Below are 16,878 nucleotides of genomic sequence, written 5' to 3'. Positions count from 1 at the left end.
TGCTCCCCGTCCTCAGGCTGGGGCAGTGACCCCCGTCCTCAGGCTGGGGCAGTGACCCCCGTCCTCAGGCTGGGGCAGTGCTCCCCGTCCTCAGGCTGGGGCAGCGCTCCCCGTCCTCAGGCTGGGGCAGTGACCCCTAAGCATGTTCCTTTGCTCTCATTTTATCTCAAAGGACTCACTGTCTCCTCCCAGCTCTCTGACATGTTTGTATCTCTTCTTGGGGGGCACTAACCATCCACCTGATACTGAAGAACTTTGCATTTCTAGTTCATCTTCCCGACTGTACTAGAATGGTATTCGTGGTAATAGCTGAATCTAACTTATCTATATGATTCATTACCAAGCTTTTACAACGGAGTTAAAAAAAAAATCTTAACTGAATATAGTATAAAGATGTAATCACTGGGCAGCAGATCTGACGCTGTGACACAGCTCAGCTCTAGGCTAAGCCATCAAAGAAAGGGATGAAGTTAGCTCCAAGTGACTCCTGGCGCTAACATGACCTGACCTGAATGAGTATCAGCCAGGGTAGAAAGACAAACACCCCAACTCTCTGGTTTCCTGTTGCTGAGTACAAAAAGAATTATTCCTTTCCATTCTGTGTCTGGAGATGCAGCACCCCTCAGGGGCTGAGTTACTTTGTGCTGAACAAGGAAGACAAAGCAGCAGAGGCCACTGCGGCCCTGTCTGTTACAACTCAGTCTCCAGCAGCTCCTCCATACCATGTTAACGTGGCTTCTGCGGCGTCCTTTACCCTCATGGACGCAGGGTTCGGCTCCTTGTCGCCTTTGTACTTGACTTCTTGCTCACTGTTCTTGGATTTGCTTCCTGAGATACCCAGTTCTACAATCTCTAGGACTTCCTTAAGGCAATCCTAGAAGCAGGAAAAGACAGAATGATTTTTAAAAATATTTCAAATACATTATTTTATTTAAGAAAAAAATATGTGTGTTTGTGTACAAGCCAGGGTCAGAGAACAGCTTTTGGAAGCTGGTTCTCAACTCCTACCATTTGGGATTCAGAGATCAAACCTAAGTCATTAGACAAGAAGTTGTATGTGCTGAGCCATCTCGTCAACCCCGGGTGAGTTTTACTTAAAAGAAGACAAGAGGGGCTGGGGATTTAGCTCAGTGGTAGAGCGCTTACCTACGAAGCGCAAGGCCCTGGGTTCAGTCCCCAGCTCCGAAAAAAAAAAACCAAAAGACAAGGAAGCCATAACCGTGGTTATGTTTTGGAGGTGGAGCTCCAGTTTCTAATGCTCGTTAACAGATATGTGTTTGTATTATAACATAATAAACTTAAACCTCCATTAAATTTCTTTTAAAAGAAATTTATATGTTCAAAGGAAATTGAAGACAGGTTTTAATTTTAGTAGTTGCAGAGCTCACATAATTAACGTGGACGGTCATAAACCCTAGAAAGCTAAGTAAAACAGATTCAGAAGTAATTCAGTCAAACCTAGGTGGTGTAAGAGACATCAGATTACCTAATATATCAAGGAGAATTACTTATTCTTTTGAAGAGTCTCAAACTCACTATGCCACCCAAGCTGGCCTTGATCCTAGAACCCTCTGCCTCTGCTTAAATGGTAGGATTATAGGCACGTGACACCATCCCCAACTCCAATGACAGACATCTTAAATAATTTCTTTTTAAAATTGTTTTTATGTAACAGTTTCATGGAGCCCAGGCTCGCCTCTAACTCATTATATAGTCAGGGATGACCTGGAACTTATGGTCCCTCTTCTTCTACCTCCCAAGCACCTGAAATTATGAATGAGCCCCATCACAGCTGGTTTATGTTGTGTTAGAGATCAAACTGAGTGTTAGAGATCAAACACTAAGTAGGCATTCTATTAAACTTAGCTACAAGTTTAGTCCCGTAAACAATTTCTGATATCATAACTTTAAAAGCCACACTGAAACTAATTCAGATTTTATCAACAATATTACTTATGAAGATCCCTATAAATATCCAGGGACCCTGAAAAGGCTTTACTGTTATGTTCCTAGCTCATTCCGCCTGCTTCCCTATAAGGTACAGTGGCAGAGAAAACAGACCAGATATCTGAGTCCACCTAAAAGTGTAGAAACCTGTGAGGAATACAATGTTTCCATGAAAGTTACTTTATAGCCAAGCTGTTCCACTAGCATTCCAGAGTCACAGTTAGGTGTCTTTCTTTGTTTGACAATAGGAAACCAAATAGCTTCAATAGCTATCTCCAGTCTGCCACACTATCAAAAAAAGTAATTTTCCAGACCCAACAGTTATGCTCATAACAACTGTGAAAGTGTACACAGTGTAGAAGGCTCAAGCTAAATAAAATTCCAGCATGGAGATGGTAAAAACGGGCCAAAACTATTACCACTAGTTAGGGAGCTACTGGTATGTGTGCTCATGTATGACAACAGGTAGAATCAACTTTCTTCAATGCCGTGATCACTGGTAGGTTGACTACAATCCAGGGTAGGCCCCATTCTCAATAGTAGCTAGGAAACACAAAGACTCAACAGAAGGAAAAAACACTCAAAATTGTGTAGGTAAGAAAGTGAGAATAGAGGGTAGAATTTGGAGAAAAGACAAGAATGTCCAAAATACACAGTATGAAATTTTACAAATATTAGTGAAAATATTTTTTTTTATAAAAGAGATCTTGCTGGTTCAGATAAATTAAGCAAGGTCTTCTCTTCATGAAGAATTTCTCTATGGGATTATTTGGAAGCAAATCTAAGCATGATGACAGTTTTCAAGTTTTCCTCAAAAGAGTTAAGTGTCCTATTAAAAACAAACAAGTAAATTCAAAGTATGTGATTCTGTATTTAAATTCGGATATTCTCTTTTCAAAGGTATTTTCTCAACATCCAGCTTCCTGCTTAATGTTTCAAGACTAAGTAAGCTCACCTTTTCATCCAGCATATCAGGGTGCTCTGTCAGCCAGACACAGAGACACTGAAATGCTGCCACTATCATGGAGTGCAGATCCCGGGAGTGAAGAGGAGCTGGCCGACTGCACTGGTATACGATATAACTGCACACAGAACTGATGGCACGCTTCCGGTCTCCCAAGTCAACCATCACCTTCACCTAAGCATGTCCATTTAAGGAATAAAACCAATCAGTCAGGAACCACTACACCAAGTATTTGCCCTGACTGTGCCTATCTGATAATGTGATATACAAGAGGCCTTTTTAAAAAATATTATTTAAATATTAGAACAGAATATTCTAGATATACCATTATATGTAACAAAAAAAGTGGTACTCTCAAACCCAAAGCATGGTTGTTCATAGCTTAAAACCCCAAGTTCTTGGATGCTCTTACTCATATTGCAAAATATGCAGGAATGGCCAGAAAAAAAACACGTGCATACTTTAAGGTCCCTAACCCAACCTCACAGTGATGGGTTTTGCTCTACACAAAGTCTAATGAAACAGCCCAGAAGTTCAATTATCAGTTACAGCAAGTTACACATTTTCAAAACATGTAACCTCAAAGAACTGTTAAGTACAATCAGATAACAAACGCATATCATCCCCAAATCTCCTCATGCACCTTTGTAAGCTTCCTCCCACTCCTCTTGTCCCCCTCTGTGAGGAACTGCTATCATTCTCTGCTACCATAACTGATCAGACTATATTTTCTAAAGTATATGTAACTTCTACAGTATCTACTTTAAAGGGCTATCTGGCTAGCTTCTTTGCTCTATTTAGCATATTAATTACTTCCAGATGTATCTATTTTGTAATGATCCTTTCTTACTGAGCTGTATTAGTACATGAATATAGAACAATCTGTCTAACCAGTAGCTTCTTAATGGACATCTGGGTTATTTCCATCCTGTGGAAATATAGTTGCTATGAACATCCATGTCATTGAATGGATATGTTCTCTTATACTGGAACTGGAATGACAAGGTCATAAGGTCATGTGATTAAATGTTTTCTTTGTTGTTGTTTGTTTGTTTTGGAGGGTTTCTTTGTATAATTTATTTTTACTTCATGTGCGTTGGTGTATGTCTGTGTGAAGGTGACAGATCTCTGGAATTGGAGTTACAGACAATTGTAAGCTGTCATGTGGGCACTGGGCAGCCAGTGCTCTTAACCGCTGAGCCATTTCTCTCCAGCCCATGTGATTAAATTTTTAGGATTTGCCAAACTTTCTTCCAAAGTGGTTATTACAAGAAACATTCTCATTAACATTTTCCTTATCTCCTCATCAACATTTGGTACAAGTCAAGTCTTTTTAAATTTAGTCTGTCTTTGTTTTTTCATGTGTGTATATGTGGTGTATATGTATGTGTATAAGTCTATATGCAGAGGCCATAGGAGGACTGCTGGCTGTCTTCCTCTAACACAGTGGTTCTCATTACCCTTTAATACAGTTCCTCATGTTGTAGTGACCCCCAACCATAACATTATTTTTGTTGCTATTTCATAACTTTAACTTTGCTACTGTTGTTAACTATAATGTAAATATCTGTGTATTCTTATGGTTGAGGCAACCCCTGTAAAGGGTCATTTGACCCCACAGGGGTTACAACCCACAGATTGAGAACCACTACTCTTATCGCTTTCTACATTATTCCCTTTAGATGGGGGTCTTTCATAAAACCAAAACTTGCTGTTTCAGCTAGGCTGACAGACTTGTAAACTCCTGAAAACTGCCTATCTCTCTCTACCTGCCACTCTGAGGTCCCTGTGGTCATGCCTGCTCTTTTTAAGTAGATGCTGGGGATTTGAATTAACAGGCACTCTTGCCTTGAGCTATACTCCTAGTCCTCAATGTTAGCCATTCTAATGATTATGTAAAAGTATTTCAATGTGAATCTAATTACATTTCCCTAACAACTAATGATATTGAGGTAGGAAAACTCACCTTAAAGGAGAGTGGCACTATTCCCTGGGTTTAGGTCCTGGACTGCATAAAAAGGAGGAAGCCAGCTGAGCACAAGCATTCATCTGCTCTCTTCTTCCTGACTGTAGACTCAACGTGACTAGCTGCTTCAAGCTCCTGCCACCTTGACATCCCCGCCATAATGGACTGTACCCTTGAACTGTGAGCCAAAATAAACCCTTCCACCCTTAAGTTGATATTGTCAGGGTATTTTGTCACAGCATGAGACAGTGACTAATACACTTTACATTTAAGTCTATAATCAATTTTTAGCTGATATTTATACCTACCATACACCAAACAGGTATGAAACCAAGTTTTCTACTAGTACTACTGGTCAAAAAGACTAACCTTCCTCCTTAGAGTTATCTCTGCACCTTTTTCAAAACTGTGGTAATGAAGTCTCAATTACAGACAACTGGTCTATTCATTCAACCCTGTTCTAACACCAGACTGTTTTAATCATTTTATCTTTATAGAGAGTTATGAAATAGGTAGTATTAGCCCATTGTACATGAGGACATGGTCCAAGCAATGCTCCATCCAAGCTAATTCATCTTAAACCAAAAGTGGACTACAAGTCACAGGGAGCAGCACCTCACTTTCTGTATGGTCCACCGTATCTCCTGGGGAGCTATCCTAACATTCTATATCAGTAACTGCTCCTCACATATCTATTATATTTGGGGATTTCTGGAGTAAAGTTCCAAGTAGTATTGACAACACACTCAATATTACTCAATATATTTGTCTATTTTGTTTCTCATAGCTTCTACAACAGCTCTGACACAAAGACCTAGGCGTCATCATCTCAAACAGTACCACTCTGTGGTGACTTATCACTACATGACCACAATGCATTTTATTCTTTCGGCTCACCTAATCCTCACAACACCAACCGGTATATGAAAAATATTCTTTTCCATTTTTATTTTTTTTTTTTTTTTTTGGTTCTTTTTTTCGGAGCTGGGGACCGAACCCAGGGCCTTGCGCTTCCTAGGTAAGCGCTCTACCACTGAGCTAAATCCCCAGCCCCTCTTTTCCATTTTTAAATAAAAGGTATTCTGATACTAGCAAGGATGTAGAAATTTTGGAACCCTTGGATGCTAAGGAACAACAATCTGTAGTTCTTCAAAAGCTAAACAGAATTATCATAAACCCAAGAATTTTATCCCTCAGTATATATCCCAAAGAACTGAAACTGATATTCCAAATAAATACACATACATCCACAGCAACTCTAATAGTAAGAGCTGAGGATGGAAACTGTCTAAATACCCCTCAACTGATGAGCAGGTAAGCAAGCAGCGATAATTACATTCAGCCCAGTGCTGTGCAACCATAAAAGGGGGCTGAAACTAAAATATTACATCAAGGGAGACACTCTTGTGTAAACTAAAATATTACATCAAGGGGACAGGCACTCTTGAAATGACACTCATAACATGACTTTCATCCTGAACCCTTGATGTGAACGACCCTGACCCAAGGAAGCAAAAGCTTAGTGGCTGTTAGAGGAGGTGGTTGTTGGAAGGGTGGGCAGAAGAGCACTTGCTTTGAGGCTTTCTGAGGTGACAGAAACCACATTGCGAATGTAGTTGGTGAGCTGTATTACACAGCATATGACTAACGGCCACTGAATCACGTGCTTTAAAGTTGTCAGTTTTATGTTACATAAATTTAAGAGAAAGAGAACAAGAGAGAGAGAGAGAGAGGTACGGGCAAAGATCCCATACTTCTAAAGTTCCATAAAATTCAAATAACAGGAAAAAATAAATATATAGTCAATTTTTGCTTAGTACTGATAACAGAAAATGGTAATCACAGAAATACTTTATAATAAACTCTTTATAAAAGCAAAAAATACACTATATACTATTACTATGTGCAAATAATCGCCAGTATTGAAATATTTTCTGTACCGTAACAGAAAGACTCCTATCTTTTGACCTATTTTTTCATTTTGCAAATTTCACTTGGAGGCTTGATTTTGTATACTCTGAATGTAAAATATGCAGGTACACTGATAACACTAAAATACCCACACGAAAGAGTGTGTGTCAAAATTAAAAAAAAGAAAAAATGACAAAAGTGTACTGGGCTAAATTAAAGGCTGTCTCACCTTTGCCAGGCCAGAGAGGAGCTCTAGAGCTGCCAAGGATATACTCATATCTTGCCGCCACTGGGAGTTGAGTCGCTGAGTGACGAGATGAATGCTGCGAATCAGGAGCCCAGCAGCTGAATCTGTATTAAGAGCTAGGATATAACCCAATGCCACATCCACAGGGAGGGAAAACAACTAAGCATTAGTAACAGAAGCACAGCATTCCACCAGGCACAGACCACAGCAGCCACAGTGAACACAATGGGAACCCACACAGAGCTATGCTCCCCACCCACCATCTTGAGCCCCAGGCCTGACTGACGGCCCGCGCACAAGGCACACATGGGGCTGGGCAGCTTCTAGCTCCCAGTCTACATTTTAACAAAGAACACTATGGACTTGGCAATTTCAGTAAAATCCTTATAAAGAAAATTGACATCTTATATTCTTAAGTAAGTATCTTAGAGTTTAATCTTCAAAAAGAAGAATGAAAAGGCATCCAAGTATTTCCTAGAGTTTTACAGAGGCAAAAATTCAGCCTTAGAACCGCCTCAGAGGCTAGGAATTACTTTAAAGCATCTGTTGAATGACAGGGTTTAAGGCAGTAAAACCCACATGCAATGCCTTTCAAACACGTTTACATTTCGCTCTTTACCACTACTTTAACACCTTTATAAAGGTAAAATAACCAAGCCAGTGTTTTTACTTGGACTTCAATTTTATATTTAAAGTAATTATTACTTAAAGAGTGAATTCTAAGAAATTAAACAATGATAAATTCTAATTATAAAGGAAGCTTTAGGGGCATTATACCTGTGGATCCTATCAGAAAGAGGGCAGTGACAACAGAAAAAGGAATGATCATTAAAGAGAGACAGTCATGCGACACTAACACAAATCTGGATTTCTCAGTAAAAATATGACATAACAAGCAGAGCTCACTAACACCAGCTGAAAATGCTGGGACAAACAATCACTTCAAACACTTAGATACAACACATGCTGTATGCAGAGTTATCTTTAGTTCTGAAATGTCTTAGAAAGTATGAGAAAGAACACTTCAACCTACAAAATGCCTAAGTCTACGTAAGAAGTAACAATTTACATGTATTGAATATCCACATGATGACTATGAATTTGACATGCTGATGGTACTGTATCATAAACTTCAATTGAAAGCGTCCCCCATGGACACAGCTCAAAATTCTCCAGATGACTAAAAAAAATCAAGCTCACATCTAGGGAATTAGATATGCTAATCTCATGGAATAAACACTCATAGATTTAATCACTATTAGCACTTGTGCATAAGAACATTATAAAGTGTTCACACCAAGTCCATAAAATACTTGCTCAGTGTGAAGAGCACGGTTGCACAAGATGCTTTGGGGACAAGTACTGTATTTAGCAGGGCAAAAAGTGTCTCTTTATTCTCGTAACTGAAGAGCCTAACAACACAGTATCTGAGTAAGTCTTAACATGGAAAAACATGTTCCTCTGGGTCTCCTCTAGTCAACCTCCATCTCTTCCCTCACAGCTGCAATTTCTTGGCTCACTGACCATCTCTGCCAGTGTTCTGAGAGCTCTGAAGCAAGGCCACTCTTATGTGAGCCTGGATCACCACTGCCTGGTGCAGAACACAGACCTTTCATCATAAACATCTGTAAGATCTAACAAATTACAAAACGGATCTACAAAAAAAGAATCATGTAAATACTTTTTCCTTAGTTCTTTTTGACTAACATCTTCTATTATACCTAAACCTAAGTAGACAGAATTTTTATTTTTGTTTTCAATTCTTGAAAAGTTTTAGTTTTGCCTACCTGATTTAGTCTGCCTAACTCTGAGAATTAACACACGTGTAAGTGCTAACAGACTGTTTTAAGCACAGCTTACCATAATCCCTCAGGAGAGCTTGAGCAGGTCTCTCACTATCAGGGGTTGTAGGCTCTGTGCTTCCTCCACTTGCTGAACTAATGCCACTGTTGGTGCGACTGTGACTCTTCAGGTTGTTTTCTCCACCACCCTGGACAGATGAACCAAGATGAACAGTTTACAGGCATCAAAAGTAATTATTCAAGTCTGTTAAGAGTTGGGGCTGTGGCTCAGGAGTACAGCACTTGCCTCACATGCAGGAGGCCCTAGGTTCATCCCCAGTACTGAAACAGTTAACAGGCTAACTAGCACTGATGATACACAGATACACAGACAAGGGATTCAAATCACTGTGAATACACAGGGTTTGATAACTATAAATAAATACCCATACTGAGGTCTCCTGTGCTGGTTTTCAAAGAGTCACCTTAGAACCCTTTACATATGCGAGAGTTCTCTAACTAATAATAACTTCGAGTCACTAAGGAAAATACCTTAAAGTGCAGTCACAGCAAGACTTCAGAACAGGAATATAATCTTCAAATGAAGACTACATGGGCCTGGGAAATGAGCTCAACAAATATTTGCCACTCACAATGAGGACCTGAGTTTGATCCCCAGAACCTACTTTAAATAAAAAAAATGCCAGGAGGAGGCAAGACCTAGGGAGATGGCTATGGGTAAGAACACTTACTACACAACAGTAGAACCTCAGTGCAAATCCCTAACACATACTTAAAGCTGAGCATGGCCACCCACATGCCTAAAACAACAGTGCTGGGAGCGAGGGTCTAAACAGACGCACCGCTGGGCTTGCTGGCTGCCAGTCTAGCTCCATGCTCATTAAAAGATGTTGTCTCTAGGTAATAGGGCAAAGTAATATCCTCTTACCTCCATGCTCACACCCACCCATACCCTAACACACACACACACACACACACACACACACACACACACACACACACACACACATGAGCGAGCAAGCGCATACCCACGCATGTATCTATACACACATGAAAAGCCACATCCATTTGGGTATAAACACACATAAAAGAGCAACTTTTAAATGTAGCTGCATGACAAAGTACAAACAATAAAATACTATAATTAGTATTACTAAATTCCCACACACCCAGGAGCACATAAACCCATTGGTTAAAGACCCTTGTACGCTTCCCCATATACAGAACTTGTATCCAGAGCAGCTAACACATTATACCTTATTATTTCCCCCATAGCCCAGTCTGTACCACAAGTATAACATGTATCTTTGGGGATACTGTCCATATCTGGGAGCTTTCTAAAGAGTCTACAGGAACAACAAACAGGACAGCACATCTTACCGGTAGTCTCTATCTGTTAGGAATAACAGAAACTAAAAAGGCCTTTCCTAGAATATTCACACTAGTTGACTGGTACTTCAAAATAATCCCAACTGGTGTTTCTCTCATGTAGGATTTCTCAAGGATCTAATAAGAAAAATCTCAATATATGTGATGTTTGAAAATAGGATCCTTTAAGTCTATGAGCTGAAATGTATAAGCAAACAAATTGGCTTTAAAACCAGGGGTGACAGTGCAAACCTGTGGAGGCAGGAAGATCAAGAGTTTAAGGTTATCTTCAGCCTCATACACAGTTTGAGACTAGCCTGGGCTACATGAGACACTGCTTCAAAAATTAAAGACGAAGGGCTGAGGACACGGCTCGGTGGCAGACAGCTTGTTCAGCTTGCACTGAGGCTCTAGGTTCGGTTGCAGCACTGCTGGATATAATTTACATAAATCAGAAGCAGATATTCTATGACAGACTATGTTAGCTTCTTACCATTTCCATTTGGCAACCAAGGGCTTCTAAAAGTGCAGAATCTTGAACAATATTTAACATTGCCCCTGCAACAGCAAAAGAAACAAAGCAGTGGCATGATATATAATTACAGTGCGATGGCTCAGACAGGGCAGAGAGTACAATTCGGAGCCAGGATTGGTCAGACTCATAACCCTGGCATTCAGAGGCCTGAGGCAGAAGAACTGCTATCAGCCGAAGCCACCTTGGTTACAAGGCAAGTACAGGGTTACATAGACAAGATACTGTGTCTCCTCCCCACCCTCTAAAAAAGAAAGAAATGGGAAATTTTGGTAAAGCATTCCTGAAATTCTCTAAAGATTACAAATAAATACGTTGATAGGTTAAAACAAACAATGCTTTAGAAAACCCCATATTCTGATATGCCTTCCAAGTTTTTATACTTTCATTTATAGGGATAGGGTTGGTTGCACACAAGTGCATGCCACAGCATATGTACATGGACAATGTGCAGGAATCAGTTCTCTCCTTCCAAGTTAGGGTCCAGGTATGGAACTCAGGTCATTAGTTTTATAAGGCAAGCACCTTTAGCCCAGTGAGCACTCTTAACCCAATGAACTTCTTGCTGCCCGCCTCCATGGTTCCCCTACCCCCACAACCAACCCATCCTACCCCTCCAACCCCTGGACTGGACTAAACTTTTTGCATTCTTTTATTTCTGACAATCCCTCCATGTGAACATTATTGGTTTTTCTCTCTGGTTTAAAATATTTTTCTAACATGTAAAACTGTGTGCAATTCCCAAGTACAGAATTTAAACAACTGAATTCTCTCGCTTCTAGTTTTTCTTACCTTTTTTCTGTTTCTATAGCCATACCAACAGTAACGTGAAAAGGTGTGTTATCCCCTGTTCCTGCAGCTCCTTGTCAAACTGACAACTTACCATTTATTTACTACGGAGTCCACCTTCTCACTGATTAACATGCCATACCTCCCAAGCACTCAGTACAGTACTGAAAGGAAAGGGGCAGAGAGGGAAAAACGCCGGGACAGGGGAGGGAAAAAAAGCATAACCAAGACGACTAAACGCTCACCCTCATCGCCTTAACTCTTAATAAAAAAATGGTTTACGGGTTGGGGATTTGGCTCAGTGGTTGAGCGCTTGCCTAGGAAGCGCAAGGCCCTGGGTTCGGTCCCCAGCTCCGAAAAAAAGAACAAAAAAAAAAAAAAATGGTTTACTACATTTGTTTGCTTACTTGCCTCTTTGGGGAGAGAAAGGCTACATGCATGCCATGGCATGTGTGTGGAGGTCAAAGGACAGCTAAAAAGACCCAGTTCTCTCCTCTCACCCTGTGGGACCTGTGGATCAAATTCAGGTCCGTGTCATCTTGGTGGCAGGCATCTTTAACCACTGAATTATCTTGCCAGATCCCCTTAAATTTTCTTCTATAAAAAGCAAAAATACAAAACCAAGACACCTCCACTTCTGAATCAGAATAGTAACAGTGGCATTAGGCTTGGCTCCTCTCACCTGTCTCCACAGCATGCCTAGGATCATTAGTACCTGGGTTTCACTTACCAAAACACAAAACAAAACTGTCTGGACACAAACCTAGTATCATTTGGGTGTTGTTAGGGTCCGTTTCTGTTTGCAAGGCACCTATTAGTATATTCACAAGTCTCAGCTTCAGGGACAGAAAAGTTATAGGTTTATCATAAGAAGAGCTGTCATCATTACTAAACTTTCCTTCTAGGACCACCTGGAGAAAAAAAAGAAAGAATATTTAACATTATTAGTCTATAACACATGAACAGTAAGCCATGACATAAATGGGAGGGGTTGTCTTTTTTTTTTTTTTTTTGGGATATTTTCTTTATTTACATTTCAAATGTTATACCCTTTCCTGGTTTCCCCTCTGCAAACCCCATATCTCATCCCCCCTCCCTCTGCTCCCCCACCTACCCACCCACTCCCTCCTGCCTCCCTACCCTGGCATTCCCCTACACTGGGGCATCAAGCCTTCCCAGGACCAAGGGCCTCTCCTCCCACTGATGACCGACAAAGCCGCCATCTGCTACATATGTGGCTGGAACCACATGTGTACTCTTTGGTTGGTGGTTTAGTCCCTGGGAGCGCTGGGGTGTCTGGTTGGTTGATATTGTATATTTTTAAATATTTGTTTATTTACTTAATGTTGAGACAGGGTCTCACTATATAGCCCTGGAAAGCCTCAAACTCACAAAGGCTCCACCTGCCTCTGCCTTCAAGTGCTGGAATTAAAGGCTTGTGTAACTATGCAGGGCTAGAAAACCACTTTTTAAAAGCTCCGCTCCATTTTGTTAAAAGTGCAGTTTTACTTAAATTAACATACAAAACCAGAATACAGAATACAAAAGAATGTTAATGATGATGCCTGGCAGGATGCTGAGACAGAAGGGTTTTAAGTTTGCAACAAACTGAGCTACCTAGCAAGACCATGCATCATGAAGGGGGGAGGGGGCAGTCAGGGGGAGGAGACAGAAAAAGAAGTAATTAAAGAAACATTACCTCAGATCTGACTGTGCCAAAATGATGAGGGAGGGGCAACAAAGAAAGCAGGATATTAATGGATGATCTTCTCAATTCTGTTGGATTTACATAGCTTTTGAATTTTGAGAGTTCTCTGCCAAAAAAAAAATTTTTAAAAACTATTAGCATTTTTCAACTAAAGAGTATTTTTAGCTACTTTAGCATATACTATGCTATAACCATTTTCCCACAATCCAAGCACTGTATATATGAGAACTGCTATGTTACACACTTACTGAATTAAAGCTAGAATTAGCTGAAAATCTAAGGCATACTTTATAACAGTAGGATTTCAGGTCTGATCCAAGCCAGAAAGGATCCAGTAAGCCCATGGGCATATGAGAGATGAAGGTACCCAGGGACTGAGAGTGTGTGAATGCTCTGTACTCAATTTAATGCAGCCTAGGTCCCACTGGGCTGTGAAAACAGCTAGAGAGGATAAACTAGCAAACTGGAGGAAGGGCTAGACAACTGACACAGTAGTAGAGAATGACAACTTACCTGTCAGGCAAAATGGTTTCAAGAGCTGAAATAAAGTAAGGAACCACAACATCAATCCCTTTCAAGTCACAGCAGAACAAAGGAGGGGAGTTTAGAATAACGCTGGCCAAGACAGGATGGCATACATAATCATTTATCTGCAAACCTTGAATTAAAAGCATGTAAAATCTAGGAAAGCAAGAAAAAAAAATTTAAACAAACTGCTGATCAAATGTTTCCAAATTATTATCATTTTCTACACAGTTATCTGAAAAGCCCCTGTCCCCTCTGCACTCTAGTTTCCAGACTCTAAGGAACTACTAGGAGTTAGCAACTCAAATCATACAACCCATGACCACTATACCCTCTAAAAAAGTTTTAACTCTGTACATCAAATTACAGGCGCCTACAAATGAGATACCCACACCAAAACAAAGTCTGGGTATTTATCTAGTGGAATTAACTGGTGGAGTCAAATTCTAAAGTAGTAAATTGTTGTAGCATTCACAATCCTAAGAAACAGGAGTGAGTCTGTATCTTTTCCCTTCCTTCACTGCTTCTGAGTGGTTAGAGAGAAAGGAGCCCCAGGCAACTCTGCTCGTCATAGTATGAAGATCACACTAAGATTCCCTTGAGGAATCTGCCTGAACATGTCTTCCTTTCCTACACCCTCCAACTATAACCACGTCACTAAGCATCCCGCAGCCTGGCTACTCAAGAGCAAGCACACTGCTCCACTCTTCTCAGCACAGGACACTTCTTCCTTCTTTGCAAATCTCCTCACTCACTAGTGCCTAGTCAACTCATTTCAATCATCTTCCGTATCCAGAACTTAATTAAATGGGCATGTAATACGCAGTTCTCAATAAATAGCCCACACGTCCTTGAAATGCTAGACTGAAACTTAAATACATCATTTGTCCTCTCACAAAGCTGTGAGCTTGTCAGATGACCCCTCCCCCAGTCTTCTGAACTAGATAGAAAGCTCACGTCCATAACCTTTTCCCTTCCAACTGCTGATACAATTTGAAATAACTCGCCAGCCCGAGGTCTCCCTCAGAGACCTTCTTTCACAGCTATGTGTAGCTAGAGGGGAGGCAGACACCTAGTTAATCAGATCTTCTTTCCCAAGACTCTCACATTTCAGAGATGCTAACTTACCCCACTGGACTTCTAGACAAAGGCTATGACAATTAGGAGCTTAGAAGCACTGAAGTAGAAGGAAAATGATCTGCAGAGAAGAATGAAGCAGTTCTTGGAGACAGAGGCCCAGGAAGCAGGAGAGTTGTTCTGGTCCGTGAACACTTTCCAGTTCCTGATTCCTACTTTTTATGCCTTACTGTATTGCTTGACCTTAAACTTTATTAAGTATCACTAGCAACTCATCATTTATTCACTTTGACTTAAACCAGATTTAAAGATAAGAGCCTATGGTTAGAACTGTTCTGACTCGTATATACCATGTTTTCCTATGACTTGTGTCTCAGACTTGGCTCCCTCTTTCCAAAACACCTAGCAATATAGGTATCTCAGTGTTCTACTCGATTGTAACCCCACCTTAGCAACCACGCAAGCAAGCAGTGAAGAGGAGCAAAGCAGAACCAAGAATTATAAATTTCCAAAGCATAACACATCTGAAATGTCATGGTAAGAGCAGAGTGAAGAGACAAATAGGAGAGCTAAGTGCTACAAGGCAGGAGTTGAATAATCAACCCATGATGAAAGAGGAGAGGCAAACAATGCCTAGGTTGTGGTCTGAGCAGCTGGATGGATGGCAGAGGCAATTACAGATGGTGGAAGCCAGAGGTTTGGAAAAGATACTCCTATCCAACCTTCCAACAGTCTGAACACTACCTACCCATCTTTCTAAATCCAGTATACACATCTAATAACATACCACAACTCTTTCCCGAACCCTGTAGGCTAAGTACGGGCTGCTGTTCCCTTCAAACATTCAAAACCATCATGTCTCTCTCCTGCCAACTTTCGCTTCCTATTGAACCACTGTGATTTTGGTCAATCTATTCACCACAGTCATTAAACTCCTTGGGAGTAAAATTCACAGCTGATTTATTTCTGGACTGCACACAGAACCTAACATTGTCTCAAAAATCTATTAACGAATTATTGTGGTACTTCCAAATCTCTCCAGAACTTACAAATGATAGAATAACAATAGCTCTAGAATAGAACCTTAAGTCTTTACCAGATCTGATGAAGCAGGTAAAAGAATTCAAGCAGATTTCAATCACATAAAGACACTGGCAAGCATTTCAGACCAACAGTGGCTTATTGATTTAGCTTACCAAGCCATGCCACAATAGTATTTCACCATCAACTGATATAAATGCAAAAATTAACAACAAAATTCTAAAACCTGGATAAATAAGCTGGCAGAATCTCTTCTCCAGTCTTCTTGCTACAAAAAATTCTACATAATGTCCCACAAGCCTCAGCTCTTCCTGCTTCATAGTTATCAGGAAATTCACTTGCATCAAACACAGGATTGGAAACCATGGTGTCTGTTGACATTTGGGAACCCTTCCGTCGAAACTCCATGCTAGCTTGTGTTGCAATGGCTGGGGAGAAAAAAGGAGCATTTTATTACTTTTATCAAAGTGCCAAATAGGCTCATGGGACCCTGGACACAAAGATCAAATACTGGTTTCATTACATAACTACTTCAATAGAATCCAATAATGCTTTTGTTTAGCAACTATATCGTAATTTATTTTTAAAGGGCTCTCTGATATCTTCTTTGAAATAGATAGCAATTAATTTACAATAACATCGTCAACAGATTCTACAAAAATTATTTTTTTCATTGAATCTCTGGTCAGAGGACTATAATTGTATACATCTGCATACAGATATATACAGAATTTGCCTTTTCTATTATTTATTTTCTGGTTTTTTTTTCCTCCTTCTAGAGAATGATGCTTACCCATGAAGAAAAGTAGCAATCAAAATTTATACAATTAATCCAAATGGACAAAGTAATTAAGGGGACAAGTGCATGCCAGTCTGAGTACTTTATGACATGACAGGGTAGGATAAGAACTGAGTAAGGAAGGCAAAGAGGGCACTCCCACACCCCACCCAGCTCCAAAACACACACCAAAGAGCTGCCCGACCAAGCAAATGAGAATGAA

General features: G+C 40.3%; 1 protein-coding gene across 7 annotated transcripts in view; it reads right to left on the bottom strand.

Moving 5' to 3' along the window:
- The window catches only part of Ralgapb (Ral GTPase activating protein non-catalytic subunit beta), an 89,632-nt gene that overhangs the window by 38,761 nt on the left and 33,993 nt on the right, over window positions 1–16,878 (bottom strand). For 4 of the 7 annotated variants that reach the window (XM_006235420.5, XM_006235416.5, XM_063284185.1 and 1 more), the window contains 9 exons: window positions 16,104–16,305; window positions 13,748–13,915; window positions 13,226–13,340; window positions 12,290–12,437; window positions 10,699–10,763; window positions 8,896–9,025; window positions 7,018–7,151; window positions 2,903–3,085; window positions 723–874 (listed from right to left, as the gene is read on the bottom strand). In XM_006235420.5, coding sequence (XP_006235482.2) covers window positions 723–874; window positions 2,903–3,085; window positions 7,018–7,151; window positions 8,896–9,025; window positions 10,699–10,763; window positions 12,290–12,437; window positions 13,226–13,340; window positions 13,748–13,915; window positions 16,104–16,305 — 1,297 coding nt within the window. Of the gene's footprint in view, window positions 1–722; window positions 875–2,902; window positions 3,086–7,017; window positions 7,152–7,812; window positions 7,822–8,895; window positions 9,026–10,698; window positions 10,764–12,289; window positions 12,438–13,225; window positions 13,341–13,747; window positions 13,916–16,103; window positions 16,306–16,878 lie in introns of all 7 variants that reach the window. The other 3 variants (XM_006235418.5, XM_006235421.5, NM_001271210.2) reach the window with 2 other exon arrangements.

Source organism: Rattus norvegicus, chromosome 3, assembly GCF_036323735.1.
Source record: "Rattus norvegicus strain BN/NHsdMcwi chromosome 3, GRCr8, whole genome shotgun sequence".
Classification (NCBI taxonomy): Eukaryota; Metazoa; Chordata; class Mammalia; order Rodentia; family Muridae; genus Rattus; species Rattus norvegicus.
The sequence above is the reverse complement of the archived record's forward strand: the minus strand, read 5'-3'. Positions and strand labels throughout refer to the sequence as shown.